Here is a 20,867-nt window from a genome sequence, read left to right as displayed (position 1 = left end):
ACAAAACTACAGTAAGAGCCATTCTGCTACCTGTAATGCAGCCAAACCCTGAAGTCAAAGTGACCCCGAGCACCTCTGCTGCAAAACAATTACAGAGGAAACACAGTAAACCCTGCAACTCACATCCTGCATTAACAGACACACCTCCCTGCCTACACACACACACACACACATAAACACACAGGCACACATTTGCTTATGGCTGTTAACTTTTACTTCTGTCTCTTAACACTTTCACACTCTTAACAGTGAGGTTTCACAGCTATAGACGAGTTTGTTGATGTAAACAGCTGGATGCATGGCAGCGTTTGTGTTCTCTTTCTCTTTCTCTCTCTCTCTCTCCCCCGCACAGACACACACACACACACACACACACATGAAGGTGCCCTGGCCCTGCCCTCTATACAATTTCCACAGAGAAGGCAGAGGGAGCCAAAATCCCACAGAGACGCAGCGGCACAAAACACAGAAACAAGACGGCGAGGAAGCCTGTTGTGTCGTGCTCCACATCCCTCGCAGCCGAGGCAGCTGACACATCAGCAATCGCGCTACGGTGGCACTGCCGGTGCCAAAAACCACTTTGATCGACAAAAATCGACCAAAGTGGATAAGCAGGGATGATATTCTCAGCAGCCGCGGAGGAGGAACAAGTGTGATCCACATCCTGAACGCTCAGCAGAAGAGGAAATACAAAGAACAACAACAGAGGGCGCGTCTGCTGTGAGGCAAATGGGGAATGTGATCTTAAACACAAAAACGTGTCAGGCAGGGAAAAGTTTTTTTTTTTTTTTTTTTTTTTTTTTGTGGTTGTTGCTGTTGTTTCGGTGACATCTTTAATGCTCAATGCTGCAATACTGCACTTCCCACATATCAGCTGTCAATCAAACAGTGTGGGCGGGACTGTGAAGTCCTCCACCCTGGATTTTCCGAGTTCTGTAGGTGGCGCTCTTTTTTTCTGTCTGAAACCAGCTCCTCTTCTTCTGTGGATTCCAAACCATTCACACAAAGCACATTTCTCCCTGAAGATCTTTCCACACACTGAGTGTTTTAAAACAGCAAATGTAAAAAGCACCGAATGAATGAATGAATTGGCGATAGTAGGGCCTCCTGAAATCCATTTTGCAGAAATTGCATAATCTATTCCATTACATTACACTGGTGCAGCTCAAGCTTTGAGGCGCCGTTTGCTATGCAAGGGTGTGCACAGGCGATATGTGTGTGTGCGATTTCATATACATCATCAAGCATTTGTTGTGGTGAGAAAAAGGAAAAATGGCAAAACACTGAAAATGTTACAACAGTATCTACAAAACTCTGGCAGCAAAATACAGATCACAGCTGCAACTGTTGATTTCAGTCGGCACACGAGTGACCGGACCAAGAGAAATAATGTGGCGTCCAAAACCCACATCAAGAATTAATAAAAGGTGGGCAGCCACAATCAATCACTGCAAGTCACTGCATACACACGTTCAAATCTCATGATGTGCAGAGGATTTCATGGCGATATGAGTCCAACTTTCTCCTGGAGAAAATCTAAATGGTTTTTTTTTTTTATAGGCATGGCTCGCTGTGGTTGCAATTTATGCCATTAACCCCTTGAACTGTGGTTTCTCTTAAATTTCCTCTTAGACAGTCTAACAGTTGTTTTTCCTTGTTCAATGACAGTGTTAGATACATATTGTGTATCTTGTATTGAAATACTGAAACCCAAGATGCTATTGTTTTCCCTGCAGCATTACACAAGTAGATGTAATGTGCATCATTTTAGAAACATTTCCCTGTAATTCAACAGGACATGGTTGGTATCTGTGAAAACCCTGGGATCTCCACTTGAACAGAGGCTGGTCACACAGCATGTATTTGTAATGATGACTCCACCAACAGGACCAGCAGAGCTGAAGAGGAAGTGAAAATCTATACAATTGAGGGTATAGAACAAAATAGAGGAAACAAAAAAATCCCAAACTTGGCCAAACGTGGAAAAAATAAAATGTTTTATGAGGCTCTGCATGGTTGATTTGCCACTGTATGACTGCGTATCAGCTGGTGATATTTATATATGAGCAGGTTGGCATGACATTAGGCTTTTTTAAGGACTGTGGTACGTCGGTGAGGCGGTGATGCGGTTATTGTCACAGCCCTGGTGCAAACGTGCTGCGTCGTGCCTACAGCTAATCAAAAACCAGGCGCCCTCCTCGCTCAGCAGGCGCCTCAATTACAGCAGCGTCACCTCCGGCTCCGTCGTACCTCCATCCATCCATCCCGCCTCGGCGTAATTCATCAGGGCTTGGTGGCCTCCATTAGCGCTCCTCCGCGGGGACAGGCCAGCCCTCTAAAGCACAGCACTCAGGGAGCACACAGCGGCCTCGCACTTTACCCTAACAGCTTCATCAACACTGGATCCCTAGAGCCGGGCGCGCACACACACACACACACACACACACACAAGCACACACACAGACACACAAAACACCTCTAGAGGGTCCAATTAGCAGCCATCACCTGTAATTCAATCACAACACCCTTTCTCTCTCTTTATTTCCTTCCCCTCCCTCAGCGCCTCCGACCCTCCCCCACCCACTCATGTATTTACCTGCACGATTCAGAAATGATGACGCTTGATATTTCCATCAACAAAATGGCGATGGAAAGAAACGTTCTCAGCTAAAATCTGAATGTAGCTTAGTCAGGGAGTCGAACGGATCTGTAAAAATCTGCATTGGAGATAAGGGACGTCTTCCCCTCTGATTCTTCTTCCGGCCGGTGTTTTTTTCTTTTACAAGCGTCATTCATCAATCCTTCATCCCCATGCCCTGTAAATCAATCACGCGGGGCGGAGGACAGAGCAGAGAGAGAGAGAGAGAGAGAGAGAGAGAGAGAGAGAGAGAGACGCACACACAGAGACAGACGGAGGAGGAAGAGACTCTACATTACACAGCTACTCAGCCTCTAATCAAATCCTCTATGCCATTTCAACCTGCTCTCAGCCAATCTATGGAGGGACAGAGATAAAAAAAAAAAAAAACAGGTTAGGTTAACATGTAAGGTTAGACTAATTTATCAGTTTAGCAATATATTGGCCTGCCTTTCTTGTCTCTCCTCTCTTTTTTTTTTATTTTGCATTTGAAATATTTTCTGTGATTTTCAAATAAAATACCGGTGCAAAATATTGGCCATCAGCAGCTTCCAAAAAAAAAAATACAATCACTATCAGCCTTAAAAATCCAAATCATTTAAACTCTATCTATCACCAGTCTGTGATAAGAAATGAGTTCCTCTGTCTCTCCTATGTGGATTTATCCTTGTATGTCCTCAATTTTGAATGGAGTGACACCACACACACACACACAAAAAAAAAACTTCTATCAAACTCCGTTGCAGATGCGCTGGAAATAATATCGGCATGACGCGACATCAAAGAGAAAAATAAACCACCAAACAACGACGCAAGGTGCGCTGCCTTTTGCCTTCGACAGAGCGTCCACCAGAAAAGTCCCTGTTCCATTCCGCCTTTGGTATCGGCTAATGTCGCTCACATGGTTTCATCTGGAGACAGAAACAAACAAATGCGCTTGGCAATAACCTAAAGGGCCGACTAATCATCCTGAAACCACATCAGAGGCTTACTCATGCTAGAAAGGAGACCTTTCTGGGACATCATGGCGAACAGATCTGATACACGCAGCGTCTCAGAAAGTCCACAGCCGCTTGTGAAATGTCTTGTGAGCCATCCGCCGAGTGAATCATCTCAATCTATTACACAAAACTTGACTCTTACAAAAATTTCTGCATCATCAAAAAAAAAAAAATGTCAGCTTAAAGTAAGTGTAGCTTTTTTTTTTTTTTGCAATATTGGAGACGTTTTAATCCAATTTTGCCGCTCCAGTCCCACGTTTTCTAATTTCATGAACCGTCATTTGAATAAAACAACTTGGATGGAGAGCCAGCTGGAGTGTGAGAGAGGAGAGCGAGAAACACAAATCAGTCTCCTCTGCCTCTAACCTAATTCTCTATTCCGACCCAAACTGTCCCGCTCGTGTTCCCGCTGGGGTCTCTGGGGCGTCTTTAGCGAGTTCAGGCCCCTCCTAACCCACCTGTCCACCGCTCATGATTTATGTCCACTGGGACCACTGGGGCTGCTGGGAGGTCGCCTCTCCCTCTCCTTTGTCTCTTTAGTCTGGGTTTTCTGTTTTAGTCTTTCTTATTTAATCTTTACTTGATGTATCAACAAAAAAATGGGGGCTGTTTGGTTAGGGAAGTGGTTATTTACAGAATTATATGGCAAATAATACACTGGCAAATCTTAAATAAAAATAACTCAGTTGGCTCTTCTTAATACTGGTGGTTCGGAGCATTTCATGCATTAATAAAAGGCTCTTTATAATACAGTAAAGCTCCCATATGCACCAATTTGAGCATGGTACCACACAGAGAACTGATCAAAAAGGGTTTGTTTATAGCACCAATGTGGGATGCATGGGATGCATGGCTAAAACACCATTTTCTGGTTCTGTATGGGACCATTTTAGGTGAGCGTAAAGTCCCATTTCTTTTTAAAATCCTTGTCCAGGAGAGGCCATTGAGGAAAAACACAATAAAAATACCTTAACAAGCCTTAAAATTGTATTATTTGTAACGCAAGTGAAAAGATCTGCCACTCATGTGACATATCCTCTCTGTTTTCCATGGAAAACAAACTTATTTTCCCGAATTAAGGGTTAATTTTCCTGATACTAGTTTCTAGAAAATCCCTGGGAAAAAAAGTGAACAGAAACAAATGATTTCGCCCCCAAATGTTGGCAGAATCGACTCTGAGGGCGTTTTGTTTGTTCAAAACAGCATCACAACAAATACATTCAAACAAAAAGGCCCGTGTCTACTGTTCATTTGCCTCGATAGTTTCCACTTGTTTTCCAGTCTAAAACCACTTCATTATTCTGCTGCACCACTCCTGTCAGCTCCGCTTTTTTTTTTTTTTTTCAAGTTTTCATACACCGGTATCTTTTGGGTTTACCTTCGAGATGTGTCCCAATTTAAATGAAAATGAATCAAAGCGAGTAGCCTATCACAGGCCGGCGGCATTCCACTTCAATGACCACCAAGCGCGGGATTATGGCTCGACTTAGTCCCTACTGTACCGTATTCATTTCTGCAGCTCGGCGTCGTGCCGGGAGGCAGGCAGGCAGCGGCTTTGGGCTGCGATTTCACTGATTTCCTCGGAGCTGGCGGAGCCGAGGGCCTCTGTTCTGCTCCTCAGCCGCCAGGAGGAAAAAAAAAAAAACAGAGAATGGAGGATGGCAGGATATGCAAATTCTGCCACCTCCAAAAGAGATGGAGAGGAGTTTCCCACCGGCTGAGTGTGAAAGAGTGCTCCCCCTCTCCAGCACACACACACACACACACACACACACACACACACACACACACACACACACAACGAACACACAGGCCTGTGAATGGGGCTCTTTCTTTTGACACACACAGGCCTGGCTGCACGCACGCACACACACACACACACACACACACACACACACACACACACACACAACCATCTCACACAAGCACACGTACTTGCAAATGCGCACACAAACACAAACACTTGCCTGCACACACTCATGCATACCCCCATATGTGCATATCCACATGCACATTCAACATAAACACATGCACCCACAAACACACACACACACACACACACACATTCACATGGTGTGAAGTGGGAGGCTGGTCAGCGGCAGTAAAAGTGCTGTCTGTCTCTCACAGCTAATCCTTAGTTAGCAACACAATGGATTAAATTTGGAGCAGTTTGCTGCTGCTGGGAGAGCCTCAGCTACCTGAATATTCAGGTGGTTGAATGGGAGAAGAAAAGCAAAGTTATTCCTGGAAATAGTTCAGGTCAGCTTTGGAATGAAGGATAAGAGTTTGGTGCTTCCTCGGTGATTTTAAACAACAGCTGTGCCTCAGGGGACTTTTTTTTTTGTTTTGTTTTTTTTTTTTACTTTACTTCCACATTTGTGTTTTGATGCACGAGCTGTGCTGTGAAAAGTTCATCAACAGAACAGCAGCAATTTTACACCATATTTACCGATGGAGATTTGGCAAATTTATGATTTCTTTTCCAGTGTTACAGCTCTGACCCTTGATCTCCTGACAGAGTTCCCACTTTGTGCCAAACGTAAAAAATCCCCTGACTTTTCCATGACTTTCCAGGACTATCCTCATGCATTTCTATGACCTCAAACATATTTCATATTTAGGTCTCATTAAATGTTTAAATTTTGTTTCATTTTGCATTAATAAACAGAAAATAAACAGCATACTATGTGAGGTGAATGGCTAGTTTCTGTTCCATGAAAATTCCCTGATATTCCATGACCTGTTCCGGCCTAGAATGACTTCTATGACCTTCAAGAAATCCAATGACCCATGGAAACCCTGTCCATAAGGCCCTGTAGAAGGAAACTTTGGCAGGTATGTATGAATAAAATGACACCACTGCGGCACTTACTGGTCCAAATCATTCTTGACTGAGTACATCTAGCCTAAATCAGCGTTTTCCCCAATCCATCACTCAAATCCCACCTGTCCTGCAAGTTTTTGTTCCATCTTTGCTCTTGCGCACCTGATCCAATTAAGGGCTTTGTGCTGATTGGTCGAGTGATAGCAACTAAACAGGGCTGGCATGAAAGGGTGTAGCCCTTAATAGGATCAGGTGTGCAAGAAGATGGAACAAAAACCTGCAGGACAAGCGGGACGTTAAGAACCGGAGTGGTCTAACACATCCCGATTGGCTGATTTCCTTTGCCAGATCTTTCCATTTCCATCTCTGTGCTATAAATAAATCGCCTGGTGGCTCAGCTGGAAGGGCTTATTCGAATATTTCTGCACCGTTATGACCAATCAAACGGGTTTTTAAATCCTCATGTTCCCCTCAGCCGCCTTTGCCGCTCTTTTACCGCCGCCGCTGTTTCCGGCAGAGCTCGACTTTGCTGTCAGTCGGTGTAACACCACCTAGTGGCTCGTTGTGATGTTGGTGTCCCTGGAGTTTAAGCTGATGTCACTCTGGATGAAAACATGACACAAATGTAAACCACCAGTGTAAGGAAAATGCCAAATCCTCTATCCAATCACTCCAAGACGCCAGAGCCAGCAGACAGACAGACAGACAGACAGCAGACTAATAGACCGGGGCAGCAGGCAGCAGCTGCCCCAACAATGCCTTACAGTGACTCTGACATGACATTTTAGCTTAATTTCCACTACAAAAAGAGACTATTTTATTTTTTTTTTTTTACAGTAGGTCTTTGAACATATACATGTAGAGGCTGCAGAGCTGCAGCAGATCCGCCAGAGCAGCTTCAAGTGGCGACTGTAAAGTTCCCTTCTGCAAATCATCTTCTGCTCAGGCAGCTTGACATTTGCTGCAAACCTCACCACTTTTAAGAGAGCTGCCAAATCCTGGTTAATTCAGCAACAAACATGCAGCCACGTCTAGTTTTTCTGTTTACCACGATGTCCTTTTCTAATTTTTGTGTGGTTATGTTACTGCTAAATGTGTGTTTTATTGTATCTTGCTGCGATCACTTTACCTTCTATTTGTTTTTGTTTTGTTTTTTTAATTTTAATATCTTATTTTTACATAAGCTCTTCTATGGACGGGTGCTAAGCATCTGCTATGATACTGTGATATTCATATACTATAATATTCAGCTCAGATATTTTCAGTTTCTCTATGTACATTGTATCAGTCCCTATCAAATAAACCATCAATAATAAATGAACAATATTTCATGTAGGTCATTCTACATTTCAAATTCTGTAGGTATGTACCCAATTTCCCCTCAGGGACGTTTTGATTCTGTATATGAGCCCATCTAGGACAAATGAGTGACAGACACCTGGCTAAGTTTCGATTTCTTAATTCGAGTCCAAGGTGCAAGAGCACATTTTGCAACTGGTTTAAGCAAAAATGTTGGTAGTATTTAGTTGCAAAGGGGGGGAGAAAGCTATTTTCAACTTTATCCAGCAGACTGAGACAAACTGAAGCGTGAACACACCTGATGGAAAAAGCTGAAGCACCACCTCAACAATATCATGTTTTTGGGTTTTTTTTTTTTTTAACATAGTTGATGTTGCTTTAGTCAGATTTCCATGACTTTTCCAAAACTTACTGAATCATAATATATAATATACTGACAATATACAATTACACCAAAATCATTTTCCATAACTTTTCCTGGGCAGGGAAAATGTATTGCATGTCAGTATGAACCCTGAGGCGGGCACAGCCACCGCTCAACAGGCCACCGTCGGTTCAACTCCCCCGCTGAAGTGTCCTTGAGCAAGACGCAGCGCCGCTCCCAGCACGACAAGCTGTTCCATGTCCGACCTCTGACCTCTGACCTAGCAGTGGAAAGCGGGGGCAGGAGAGGGGAGAATTTCCCTCCAGTATATTTGACTCAAAATCAGCTTGAAGAGTGGGCGTGATAGATCGACCAGAATTTTGATTGCTGACGCTTCACATTTCGTTCACATTTTGGCTTCACTTTGACACACATCTCAGGTATATTTAGACTCCAGAGGATGACAGTTGCTGACTCGCCTGTAAGCAGCAGCGAGACACAATCAGTCGCTCTCGGTTTCGTTTTAAATCAGATGGCACTACTTCATTTCACTTCCACCTCGACTGAGAAGGTAGAATTTACGTCAGTCTCAGGTTGAGTGTTTCATGAGCGCTGGCCGCTGTGGGGACAAATTACACCTGCGCAAGAGTGATGAGGACGGTGTGCTAGTTAATTCTGTTAGTCATTTGTCTCCAGCATCTTGCATCGCGAGGCTCTGAGCTCTGTGTTCATTGTAACTGGCAAATAAAATTATTCCTATTGGGTTTGCTTTGTTTGGCATAGCTTTCCCAAACACATGAATACGGAACGACTGCTGCTGTTATATATTTGTGGAGTGATTTATTCTTTTTGTCCACGGCACTGTTCTCCAGAGCTCATTACTTATTTCATGCAGCCTATTCCATTCAGTAAAGCTTCCTCAAAGCGCTCTGGACGATGCACAGATGCCTACTCACTACTTCCTTTTACAGCAGGACGGAACGATGTAATAGTAAAAAAAAAAAAAAAAAATCACATTACAACTAATTTTACAGATGTTGTGATTGATTGATGATTTGCGGTTTTAAAAATGATGACCTTTACATCTCACTTGTCATTGTGATGCAATGAACAACGAATTAAAATGACGATAATGTCACTTTTGCTTGGATCACCACCTTAACATGTTTTTTTCCACACCTGGAGAATACGATTTGTACTGTAGGTAGTCATCTCTGGAGCACCACAATGTTTTTTTTACAATGCTGTTTTGTCACATATTTTATCTTTATCAAAAAATTACCGCTCTTGAGATTTGGATCCTGCATTTGTCCGTTTTGTGATTTTGATAATATTTCGATTCAGCCCTATTTTACAGTTGCAGCCAATAGCTCAAAATGCCATTTAGTTACTGAATCCTGATTGTTGAATGTAGATAGGTAGAATAGTATTTGGCGCTAATGCCACGAACGCAAATTCCTGCACAGTGCATGACAAATGAATCCATCCTGATTGTAATTGCTTTGTTTGTTAACCATGAAAAAAAACACGCTGTGAGTCAATCATTATATATTGTTTTAAAGATGATTTTCAGGCTCTGCTGAGACAGCGGCCCTGGCTCTCCACGCCTGATCTGCCGAGGGGCCGTTATCGGCACGACGTCATCTAATTGCAACACAACAGCAACAGCGGGAACCGGTGATTTAGCTTCACAGGCCCGTATTAATGCATGTAAATCCAAACAAGCGGGGCAGTGTTGTAATGCAAAGCCCAGAGGAAAGTGGCAGTTTCCCACCTTCACACTCTCACTCTCCCCCTCTCTCTCTCTCTCTCACTCTCTCTCACTCACACACACACACACATACACACACATTCAGTACCCAATTAGTCACAGCAGCAGCATCAGTAGCCCTAACGCACCTCCCCCTCCAGACCATAAAAGGCGATGGGAGGGGTTTATGCTGACTTGCTAAAGACATCCTGTAGTGCTTTGTCATTCCTCAGGCCCATTTGTGCAAGGGAAACAACACTCACACACACACACACACACACACAAATACGCACACACACAAAAACAACCTCAGGCTCTTTGACAAAGGAGAAAGCAGCATGCATGACCAGTGACCGTGGATCAATTAACAGCTACTGTTGACCACAACCACTTCTACTAGGACTCAGGACCGCTTCCCTGCGACAACGCCGTCTCTGAAATAGGCTGCAATGAGGGAAATGCGCATGAGTATTCACATTACACATTAGTAACGCATTTCTAAATGGCAGTAATACTCTAAACCATCAGGTCATGCTATGTGCATGAGAAATACGCCGGAAAAATTCAAAGGTTGGTGATTCACTTATGTCTAACGGCTGTATTTTGTGTAATTACATGCAGTTTTTGAACATCGCTACTTAGACTGATTTAATGTGAGCCAGGAGGGAGCCAGCCCAAGGTGAGCTCTGTTTGCTGCAAATAGTTAGTATTCCTCCGACAGCAGGACACCCACATGACTCCTCTGCTCTGTAGGACAGTGGTTGTAGCTGAAGCGCCTTAGGGTGAGCTCAGGAGTGTGTCAGGAAATGGCTCGTGTATAAAGAGAACGGAGGCCTATAAAACATGTTGCATCACTTATATATTCATCCAGGTTTTTCCTCGACGTGGGTCTTACTGCTCAATATTTTCGCGTCACTCTCAATTATGTGATCTGCACTGTGCCGAATGTGGTGGCGTAGTCTGTTTCAGAGCCGTGACACAGTGCTTCATGGTGGAGAAACACTGCTGAAAACAATACAGTCCTGCACAGTAAACTGCACAGCCTGGGCACAAGCATTAGCAATCCACATAGAGATGTATTATAACAGCATACAGTATGTGCCCCTGCACTATGAAGTGGGGGCAGAAATAGTAGTGGTAGCAGTAGTAGTAACAGAAATGGTAGCCCATACACATTGCCTATTTCTTTGTAACTTAAATATGTCCATGTATGAAACCAACATTACATGGTCATAAACATGTATGTGCACCTGTACTTGCTCAATATATATATGACTGTCGGATTTTTAGGGGATTTTTTTTTTTTTTTTAAATCATACTGCCATACTGCAATTTTTACAGATATTGCGATTGTGATACGACACAGTTTTAGTGGGAATGATCATTATAATTTTCATTTTCACTGGGAAAAAAATAAATAAAATGATAATGTTGTTCTATTGTCTGGAGAACATGGTTTATCAGTTAGGTCATCTCTGAAGCACTGCAATATTTTATCTATAATAGTATTTTGGACACATTTTACTTTTATCAGAACTTCATAGCTGCTGTTGCAATTTCGATAATGTTTCCAATAATTCAGTTGGTGACTCAAAAAACTCGGGAGGATGCATATATTTGTAATATGAAACTGAGCCAAATTTGAATACACTGCATGAGTATTTAACATGACCATATATGCTTGGTACTGAAATCCCATATATGTACATTAATTACATTCTCGTTTGGGAACAGTAACACTGGACGCTCCTTGTTATTTAAAAGACAACCCTGATTTGAAGCAACAAGCCGTCTCTTAAAAAGCCACAGTGTTTATGTGATGATGCGAAGCTTCCTTGTGCCGTATGCTAGGCACAGACAGTGTGCCGGGGCTTCAGTGTACACAGAAGTAAGCTGAATAAATACCAGCCACTCAGAGGTGAAACTGTTACTCGGCTACACATTGAACAACAGGTAAGTTGATCAAAGCGCTTGCTGCCAAAGAGCCAGAGTGCTCCTTTATAGTAATAAATCCGGGACACTTTCATATAAAATAAATGTTTGCTTTGCTGCTCTCTCTCTCTGATTGATATCACACGGTGGTGCTTCAGCCAATCCCAAGTTAATGAAAGCTTCTACATTTGCTGTTTTAAGGTCTTTCCCAAAAAAAGCAGTGGCAGTTTGCCTCCTGTGTTCGCTCAGCAACGATGCAGCAAGACCTCAACCGCTGCTAGTGACAAAATTACATCCAAATAGCCATATAGTTTAACCAAATCAACCTCTGAAAGATATATCAGTGCAGTCCTGAGGTTTATGATCAAGCACGGAGAGGCTGACAGACCTGGCGGAGGCCAAGCCGTGGCTGGCTTGTGTAAGAAGCCCAAGCCTGGGAGTAGGCCGCTGTGTTTATCCTGTCAAGGTATGTTAACACCAGACCGCATTCCTGTAGTCCCTAAATTGCAGTGTTAGATTACAGCCCGGCTGAGAGTGCGGTCATACACACACACACACACGCTCACATACTGAGCACTGTAAAGCAAGAGGAAGGGTGTTGGATGACGAAGCTGTGACAAAAGCGGCAGCAGCAGCAGCAACAGGCGGTGTGTGAGGAGGGCCGACACCTGCCATTTGCAGGAGGATCCGGCTGTAAACCTGCTGACGTCCAGCGGGCGGTGGGGCCGAAAACAAGACACTGGTAAATGCTACAGTTAGGTGTAGGTGAAAAAAACAAACCTTGCACTCTCTCTTCAGCTCTTATTTCTTCAGCTATCACTTACATGATTCTTCTAGGGACACAAGAGTATCTGATTTATCTACCGGCTGCATGCATGCTGCGATGGTGAAAACTGTGCTCCTTGCTTTTGGAAATGAAGCAATTTCAACTTATTGTCCAGTTGCACTCACACCAAATGCAAAATGCATACAATTTAAATGTTAATGGGTGTCAAAAGGTAAGCTGGGTAAGGGAAATGTGATGTTAGAGCTAGTGTTAGCATTAGCCCAGGCAGGGCTCTCCTGCAGGCCTAAAGCTAGATGACACCCGTCTTTTGCTCAGCTTTCACACCAGCGTGTTTACAGCCGCTGCCTGGTGGAGAATCATTTCTGTACCTGGCAAAGGAGGTAAGTGAGGCCCACCGTCTGTCAGCTGTCACTAGCACTCTGCTCTTCTGAGGGCACGTGCACATCAAGCATGTTTGGAGCGGTTTATTCAAACTCTGTAGTGTTTACTTGTTCAGTTCAGTTCATTGGACTAGGTGAGAACAATGCAGTTTGAGCTCAGGTAGCTGAAAATGCAAGACTCAGCGCTCGTCCGAGGGAAGTTACCAGTGGGAACGCACACCAAAACAAATACAGAAAACGCCTCCAAAAAGCAAGGGATTAGGAGCATAAAGAGATGGATGTTGATGCCTTGATTGCCAGTAGTTCCTCTTGCTTGTAAAGCCTATTATGACAAAATGAACCAAAGTCACACTGGAGTCTAGACCAATATTACAGCTGAACATTAGCTCATATTCAGCTTTTTCATCACACGTATTAAAGCCTGAGAAGGTCAACTACAGCAAAGAATACAGACAGATAGCAACACCTCTAAGTGAAGAAAGGGATGGCGGCTCATACGAGATATGGCATGTTTGAGAGGTCTGCCTCGTTGTGCCTGAGAACAAAAAAGCCAGTCCAGTGAAACGCATAAAAGTTTGCCTGAGGAATATCACTTATTATCAGTAATACACAGGATGCAGTGTAGTTGAGGGTCCATCTTTGAATTTGCAGATTAGAGTTAACCTTCTTTGTAAAACCTGACATAAATAATGATAATGCATAATGATTGCAGATTTCTAACAGCCTGCATGTTATAGTTAGGATCAGGTAATGTGAGGATACGGTCTTTTTGAAGGAAATAGGGATGGAGGTCACAATTTAAGCACAGGCTAGGATTTGGCAAGGAGTCAAAGGGATGGATGGGCTGTGAACGAACAGTCCTGTGTCCTGTGAGTGAAAGTGTGGAGACTGAAAAGAAATCCGAATCCATGTGCCATGTGAGACCTGTCCAAACTGAGCGAATGAAACGCAAAAAAAGGGGATGCAGATGAGTTTGACCGGCAGCGACACAGAGGCGGTGCGCACTGAATCACGGCACCTTTTGCCATCTTGATTGTGCGCCCCGCTGCACGGACTGGGACGCGCTCCGTTCACATTACAAGCTCATTCAAGCCGAAATGTTGGGATGTGAAACAAAAGGAGGCGCACGGGGACGTTCCCGTCGAGCATTTCTAGCTTCTAGCATGTCGATATTAAATGGTTTAAATACACCTTTATAGGTGTTGCATCACCTTGCGTACCTGGCTGTCTCCGGTCCAGAAAAAAGCAGCAACCCCGCCTTCACTGCAGTAATGGTACTGACCGCCATTCCCCTCCGCACACCGCTCAGGAAATTGTATAACAAATTAATGCAACACAATAGATGGAAACGGGAGGTTTCACGGTGAGCCCTAAGCACTATTATCGCACATGGATAGGAATAACAGAGGAATAACCACCTTATGCACCGCTCATTTTCCGGGCAGAGACACAGGGCTGCAGGCTGCACTCGACTGAACGAGGCTACTGAGCGCTCAGTCGACAAAAAAACATATAAAAGGAACCAGATAAAACACGCACAAGTGGGTCAAAAATGCGTAGAGATGAGATAAATCCCGCGAGAATGGAAGGGGAGACAAACATCAACGGAAAGCTGGCATGCACGGTGGAAACTACCAAATCATCTATACCTGCACAAGTTGACATTTGGAGTCGTTTTCCTGGCTCCTAACGAGAAGTCCAGCCTTAAAAAAACAACAAGCAGATCCTGTTCCGTAATGGTGGAGAGCCGCAGGTGCTGTTTCAGTTTATTTCTAGGCCATTTGTCAGCCCCGTTATCCGCGTTCAGGTAAACATGATGATGATGGCTCCTGTACGGACGCACCGAGTCACCGTCGTGTCGTCAGCAGGAGAAAAAAAAGGTGCTTTCCAGCCCCTCGGCTCACATACATGCCTCATCATAACGGTGTCTAAAAATATATATTTATATATAGGTTTCTGTTTTTATTGGCTGCTGCGATGAAAGTGGGGGAGAGCACAGGTAAGAAACCGTCCAATGAGGGAGACCCGCTCCGCACAGCCGTCCAAATTTAAAGTTAAGACAACTACTTCAACTAAAGTGCATATTTTTTTATATATCTTCAAGTCACTTTACATGCTATTCCAACATTAACACTAATAAAGTTCCAAATCTGCGAAAATACCTCATAAAAAGGAGCAATAGTGATTCTATAATACATTTACAGTGGATACTATTCAAATATCATAGAAAAAAAAACCCTATTGGCGATACTACAGAATTATTATACGAGCATAATCTATTACCATAAAGGAAAAATCCGATCAAGTGCGATAAAATCACCACAATGTCAATATTAAGCACCAAAGACAACATAAATCAAAATAGAAATATTATAAGAAGGTAGTAGTGTGTTTTTTTCCACTAGTAACCTCTGTATCCCTGTCATTCCTAATCACTTTCTCTGCAAAATTAATTCCTTATAAAGCCCAGACTGCAGCAAAAGCATCATTTCTTCCTTGCAATGCTTGCATTACACAGAACTGAACCCACAGGTGTAAAAAAAAAAAAAAAAAAAAAAAAAAACAGTGCAGAATTTGGCTATAAACGCAATTTGCGTTAGTTGAAATCACATAAAGTGCCGAGTAAGGAGGAAAATTGAATAAAAGTGGCCTCGATAATGAGGAAATAGATGCTTCCATGCAAAGCAACGAGTCCGTTTCTACTGAGGAGTAAACAATATAATTTCCAGTCTTACCTTAGCAAGGAAACATGTGGTGTTGCAGTGTAGCAGGGAGGGGTGAAGTGGAGAGATAAAATAAACATCCCATCTCTTTTGCCATCACCAGAGCAGCGGCAAGCCAACCAAAGCACACGAAAAAAAACCATGCATTCGCCACAACATCCTGATTTATCGTCCGGGCTATGAAAAACAACGGGCTAAAGTTGAGTTCATTTGAAAAGGGGCATAAAAATGCACAGTCCGGCTGCGGTGGGGCTGCAAAGTTAGCGAAAACTAACCCTGCAAACCTCGCCCAATTTTTTTTTTTTTTTTTTTTTTTTTAATACCACCTACAACTGGATAAACTGCGCTGAACGGGCCACGTTGTTATGTGAAAGCGATGCAACCTGCCGCCAAGTGTTGCTGTGGGTGGAAGAAGTGGTGGAAAAGTGCATAAAAGAAGAGCAAGGGAAGTGTGAGAAACTAAAAAAAAAAATAACTATGATTAAAAGCACCAAGCGCTCCCTGGTGTGTTATTATAACGGGGCGAATAACGGTTCACTCCGGCCGGCCGCCCCATGCACCGCTAGGCGGAGAGAGAGGAGCCAGCCAGGTATAACGGTAACAGTTACAGCGCACACACTGGGATAGGAACACACTAATACTCCCCTAAAAGTCCCCAAAACGTGGTCCAACATAGTCCGAGAAAGTCTTCATGCGGAGTTTACCGAGTAGAAACCCCCGCCGCCCGCCCGGCCGGGTCGCCTCCCCGTCGGTTACGCAGGACTTTGACTTACCGCTGTTCCTCCTCGGGTTCGCCTGTTTTCTGCGCTTACACCTGGGGCCATCCGCCATGATCCTCTCGCTGTGTCTGAAACGCAGCCGCCGGAGAGTCACCACCTCTCTCCTCCTCCTCCTCCTCCCTCCTCACCCCTCCTCACCCCCCCTCCCTTTCCACTCCTTCCTCCCCTCCCTTCCCCTCCCCTGCTCTTGTCCGCTTTACGACATCACCTTCCCCGAACACCTGGTTTGCGACACACTGGCCGCTTTTACGGCAACACCTTCTGGAACACCTCAGCACATGGCCCCTCCTACTGGCCGCGCATGGCTCTCCTCCTATTTACAGAAAAAAAGAAAAGAGAAAAAAAAAAAAAAACTCAACCTCACCTTCACCTCCCTTCTCCCGGATTCCCACTGTTGTCTGCGCCTTTTGGCCACAAACAAACAAAAACAAACAACATAAACAAGAAGGTGCTGCTCAACAGGTAGGCTTTTATTCTGATAGGCAGTGATGTAAAGGTAAATAAGTAAACCTCCAGCATGTGATCACCATCACGGAGGTTTAACCCATCCAAGCTGTGACTGCCAGCGTCTCTGTTGGTGGAAATAGAGTTTAAACAGCGTTTTAGACTGAAATAAAATATGTATGCATATTTAGAGCATGAATTATGCTATATTATATCACATATTATATCATAATAAGTCATATCAAACCGATGGTTATGAGAGAATGGTACATTTTAAGGATGAAACGCAAATTAGTGACTTTAATAAGCTTCATACAATTAATTTGTCATTTATATTAGTGTTTTTTATCCTTGTTATGATGGTCACTAACTTCATCTTCACATCACTGATAATAAATAATAATAAATAACAACCAATTGTATTTTTTAAAGTATTTAAATATGCCTGTCCTCCCTTTTGAGCCCTGCATGTCCATATAACTGATAACTCTAAACCTATTTGCCATGATGTATGCTAAATCTGTGAGATCTGATTTAATCGTACAAATAAAAAAGCAGGTAAACGCGACGCTGCAAATGACTGGGTGGATAAAATGAGTTTAGGTGGGGTTTATGCTCTGCTGACAGGTGGATTGACTTTATGATCAGGCAGTTCAAGAACATGTGGATTTGTTGACAAATCTGTTCTCTTTTTTCCTGCCTGGTCAGGGTGGGAGGGGAGCTCCTCACATGGGTGGATTAACCCTTTAAATGGTCGGCTGCAGCTGCTGTGGCTGCAGCTGAAGTGTTTGTATCCAGAGTGCTATATATATATATGCATACAAATATGCATGTTTTAGAGAAAAAAAAAGATTAACCTGAATTTAATCATTTAATATCTTTCAAACATAGAGGCAACAGTTTGTAAAAGTGTTATTTTGATCTCTTTCCACACGTTGTTTTGAAGAAATACATGCCTTTTGTCCAAATATTTAATATCTCCAAATATATCAAAGTTCTTCAGGTAAACAGCTGTGCCATAATCAACACAATCACATTACAGTAAAGCTGTTTTCAGCAGTCACGCCAATGAAGCTCGCTGAATAGAAGCTGAGTAATTCCACAGTGAGACCGCTGTTGGTTTCCTCTGCCGCGGGCCGCTTGCTTCCTCAGGCGACCTCCAGTCAGATGATGAGATAAAGTAAGAGAGCCGAGGCAGTCATGGGGTTTCTCTGTGATCTGATACGTCACCCCGGTGCAGGCAGAGCGGCCCGGCCCCTTGCAGCTCTCCTGCAGGCAGCACAGCCAGGCCGGGTCACCGGGTTTCACATGAGCGCCGTGGTGCTGCTCAACAGATGCACCTTCCTTACCCGGTGTGGACCCTACCATCAGCATGTTTACATTCAGTTTACATTTTAGATGTTTAGCTGACACTGATGTCCCGAGTGACCCAAATCAAAGGCATTTCTAGCAGCCGAGAAGAGCGCTGATGATAGAGAAGAGCTGAAGAGAAAGGTAGAAAGTTTGTCATTTTTCTGTGTGTTTGTTTTATGTATTGTCATGTATGTAAAGGTGCTGTGTGAAGAATCAACATAAGACTGTCACATAGATATAACTACTGTACACAAACAAGACCGTAGACAACAACTGATCAACAAGTAGTGCTGTTTGTGTCTGTGCCTCTAACAACTAAAACCACATTTCCCATAAGGCCCACTGCTTCCTGCCCCCTGTCCCCCTCCTCTCTGGCGTTTGTTTGCCCTTTTTTTTACATTTTGGAAATTATTTTTTCCTTTTCCTTTCCTTTGCTCTGTCCAACATCTACATTAAAACACCCGCTTTCCGTTTTGTGCTGTAAAGCAATCGATCATGATTCCTGCAAAATCAGACTCAGTGTCACACAGTGTAAAGCACAGCATGGAGGCCTCCAGTGCAATGTTCTCCCTCAGGTACGGTAAATACACTGTTGTTTCAAAGTTAATTAGGGAAAGAACATATGAATCATCAAAGCATCAAGACATTTTGAGCCCTGCATTGAAAAAATGAAGCAATCGAAGACAGTTAAAGAGGTTGGGAACACATTTTTCAGTGATAAAGGTATGAGATGGACGATAATACCAGGCGTCACTGCACATAAATGCATTTGTTGAACTGCCAATATTAGAGATGCAAAATCAACAAGGCTCTTCTTTCTAGGGTTAAAAATAAGACGGAGGTGAGTGTCATTGGAGGTGTTTGTAGTTTGACTCTGTAATCATGATTACTGATTTGACAGCCCCACCCTGGTGTGTTAGAGAACTGAAACTGGGGAGGGACGGGGGGTTGTTTTCATGCTTTAAGTTTAGAGATCCACAGCTAGATATAGAGCAACATTTTGCTCCGTTTCCTCAGCAGGGAAACAAGTTCAGCCGCAGTTCATAGCAGGTCAGGGCAGCGGCCTTCACAGTCCTGCCGTGCTATTCTTGTACCTGTCGGCGATCAGGTTTCCAGCTCAGGCAGCCCTGTGCACGCCAGGTGCCGCCGTACGCTGCTGGCCCCTTGCACTCAGCACACCTCCAGATATCTCTCCAGCGTCTGGGGAGCAGGGAATGAAATTAGTCGGCCTGGGAAAGAGGGAGGAAAAACTTGAGATACAAAGCATTGTTCAAAGGTGCTTCAGTGTTGAAATGTCACGGTAGATTGCTTTAACTCAACAGCGTCCCTTGTGAAAGAGTCTAGAAAGAGTCTAGTCTGCTGCGAAAAAATAACAACTCCCTCTTAACAAGTTATCTCAAATGCAGTCGTAAAATATTGTTTATCTTCAACAATCTGACAGTCAGATGAGATAATTCCACTTGTTTCGCTTGTTTTCAGTGACATTTTCTTGATACTAATGGGCTGTTCTGCCTTGTTTTCAGCATATTTATGCTAAAAAATGCTGAAACAAGGGAAACTGCGTTGGAAACAAGTGGGATTATCTCATCCTGCTGGCATATGTTTCCACTTGTTTGGGGAAAAAAAACAAAATTGTAAGACAGAATATCAGAGTAGACGACTATTTACGATGCCATTTTTTTTTTTTTTTGGCTGTAGTGCAGTGTGAATGTGCTTCATTGTTGATGTGCTGCAGTCGGCCATTTAGGACTTACAGCAAAGTCCCGGTGAATGAAAATAGACTGTGTAGGTTTGTTAGAGGATGAAAAGATGTAGATTCATGCGCTGTACAAAAGTGCTTCATTGTTGGTGCGCTGTAGTTGGCAGCTTATCAGTCCAAGCAGCCACAGACTGCACATTATTTAATAATAACAGATGCAACACAATCAAAATGCAAGGCCTGTGTGGTGCATGTATCACCTGGGGGATGGTGTGAGGGTGTCAAATGAATATTAATATTAATTTCTTTTTTTTTTCTCCCCTTCTCTCTTTTTCTTTTGGTCCAACACTTAATATTGATGCTTTGTCTTTCATTTTTATCTAATTCTCCCACTTTGCAAAGCGCCTCCGATTGCATTCACCGATGTAGCATATGTTATATAAATAAAGATTAAGCAAAGACGGAATGTGTGTGCAATTGTGTTTAAAATGCAATTTACAAAACATAATTTTCTGTCTTCCACCTCTGCATCCCAACACATACACACACTTACATTTACTGTGCATACCATGTCATCATTATCTTCATTATAGCAGTCAGCTAATCTCTCCATCAGTTGAATCCCCCCTCCCTCCCCCCCTGTGCATCAGTAATGTCTTAATTGAATCACCCACAGGCAGGATGAGGAGCTGGTGAGTCCTCTGCTATCCAGGGACTCCTGCATGCTCCATAACATCACAACATCTCAACAGGCAGCCACTGTCCTGCTGCCAAAGAGAGGAAATGGATGTCATTATGCAATGCTAATTTGCTACTGAAAGGAATACAGGGCTCAGAGGGCTTCCTTTCCTCGGTGAACTCATTCATATTTCTATTGGAAAATCCTCCTCAATG

General features: G+C 43.4%; 1 protein-coding gene across 2 annotated transcripts in view; it reads right to left on the bottom strand.

Moving 5' to 3' along the window:
* Nucleotides 1-16,562, bottom strand: part of zeb1a (zinc finger E-box binding homeobox 1a) — an 86,020-nt gene extending 69,458 nt beyond the window's left edge. For both annotated transcript variants that reach the window (XM_030074710.1, XM_030074711.1), the window contains exon 1: nt 16,472-16,562. In XM_030074710.1, coding sequence (XP_029930570.1) covers nt 16,472-16,529 — 58 coding nt within the window. In that variant the 5' untranslated portion in view covers nt 16,530-16,562. The remainder of the gene's footprint in view (nt 1-16,471) is intronic.
* Between the last annotated feature and the right edge of the window lie 4,305 nt (nt 16,563-20,867).

The sequence above is a fragment of the Myripristis murdjan genome, chromosome 17 (genome assembly GCF_902150065.1).
Source record: "Myripristis murdjan chromosome 17, fMyrMur1.1, whole genome shotgun sequence".
NCBI classification, from domain to species: Eukaryota; Metazoa; Chordata; class Actinopteri; order Holocentriformes; family Holocentridae; genus Myripristis; species Myripristis murdjan.
The sequence above is the reverse complement of the archived record's forward strand: the minus strand, read 5'-3'. Positions and strand labels throughout refer to the sequence as shown.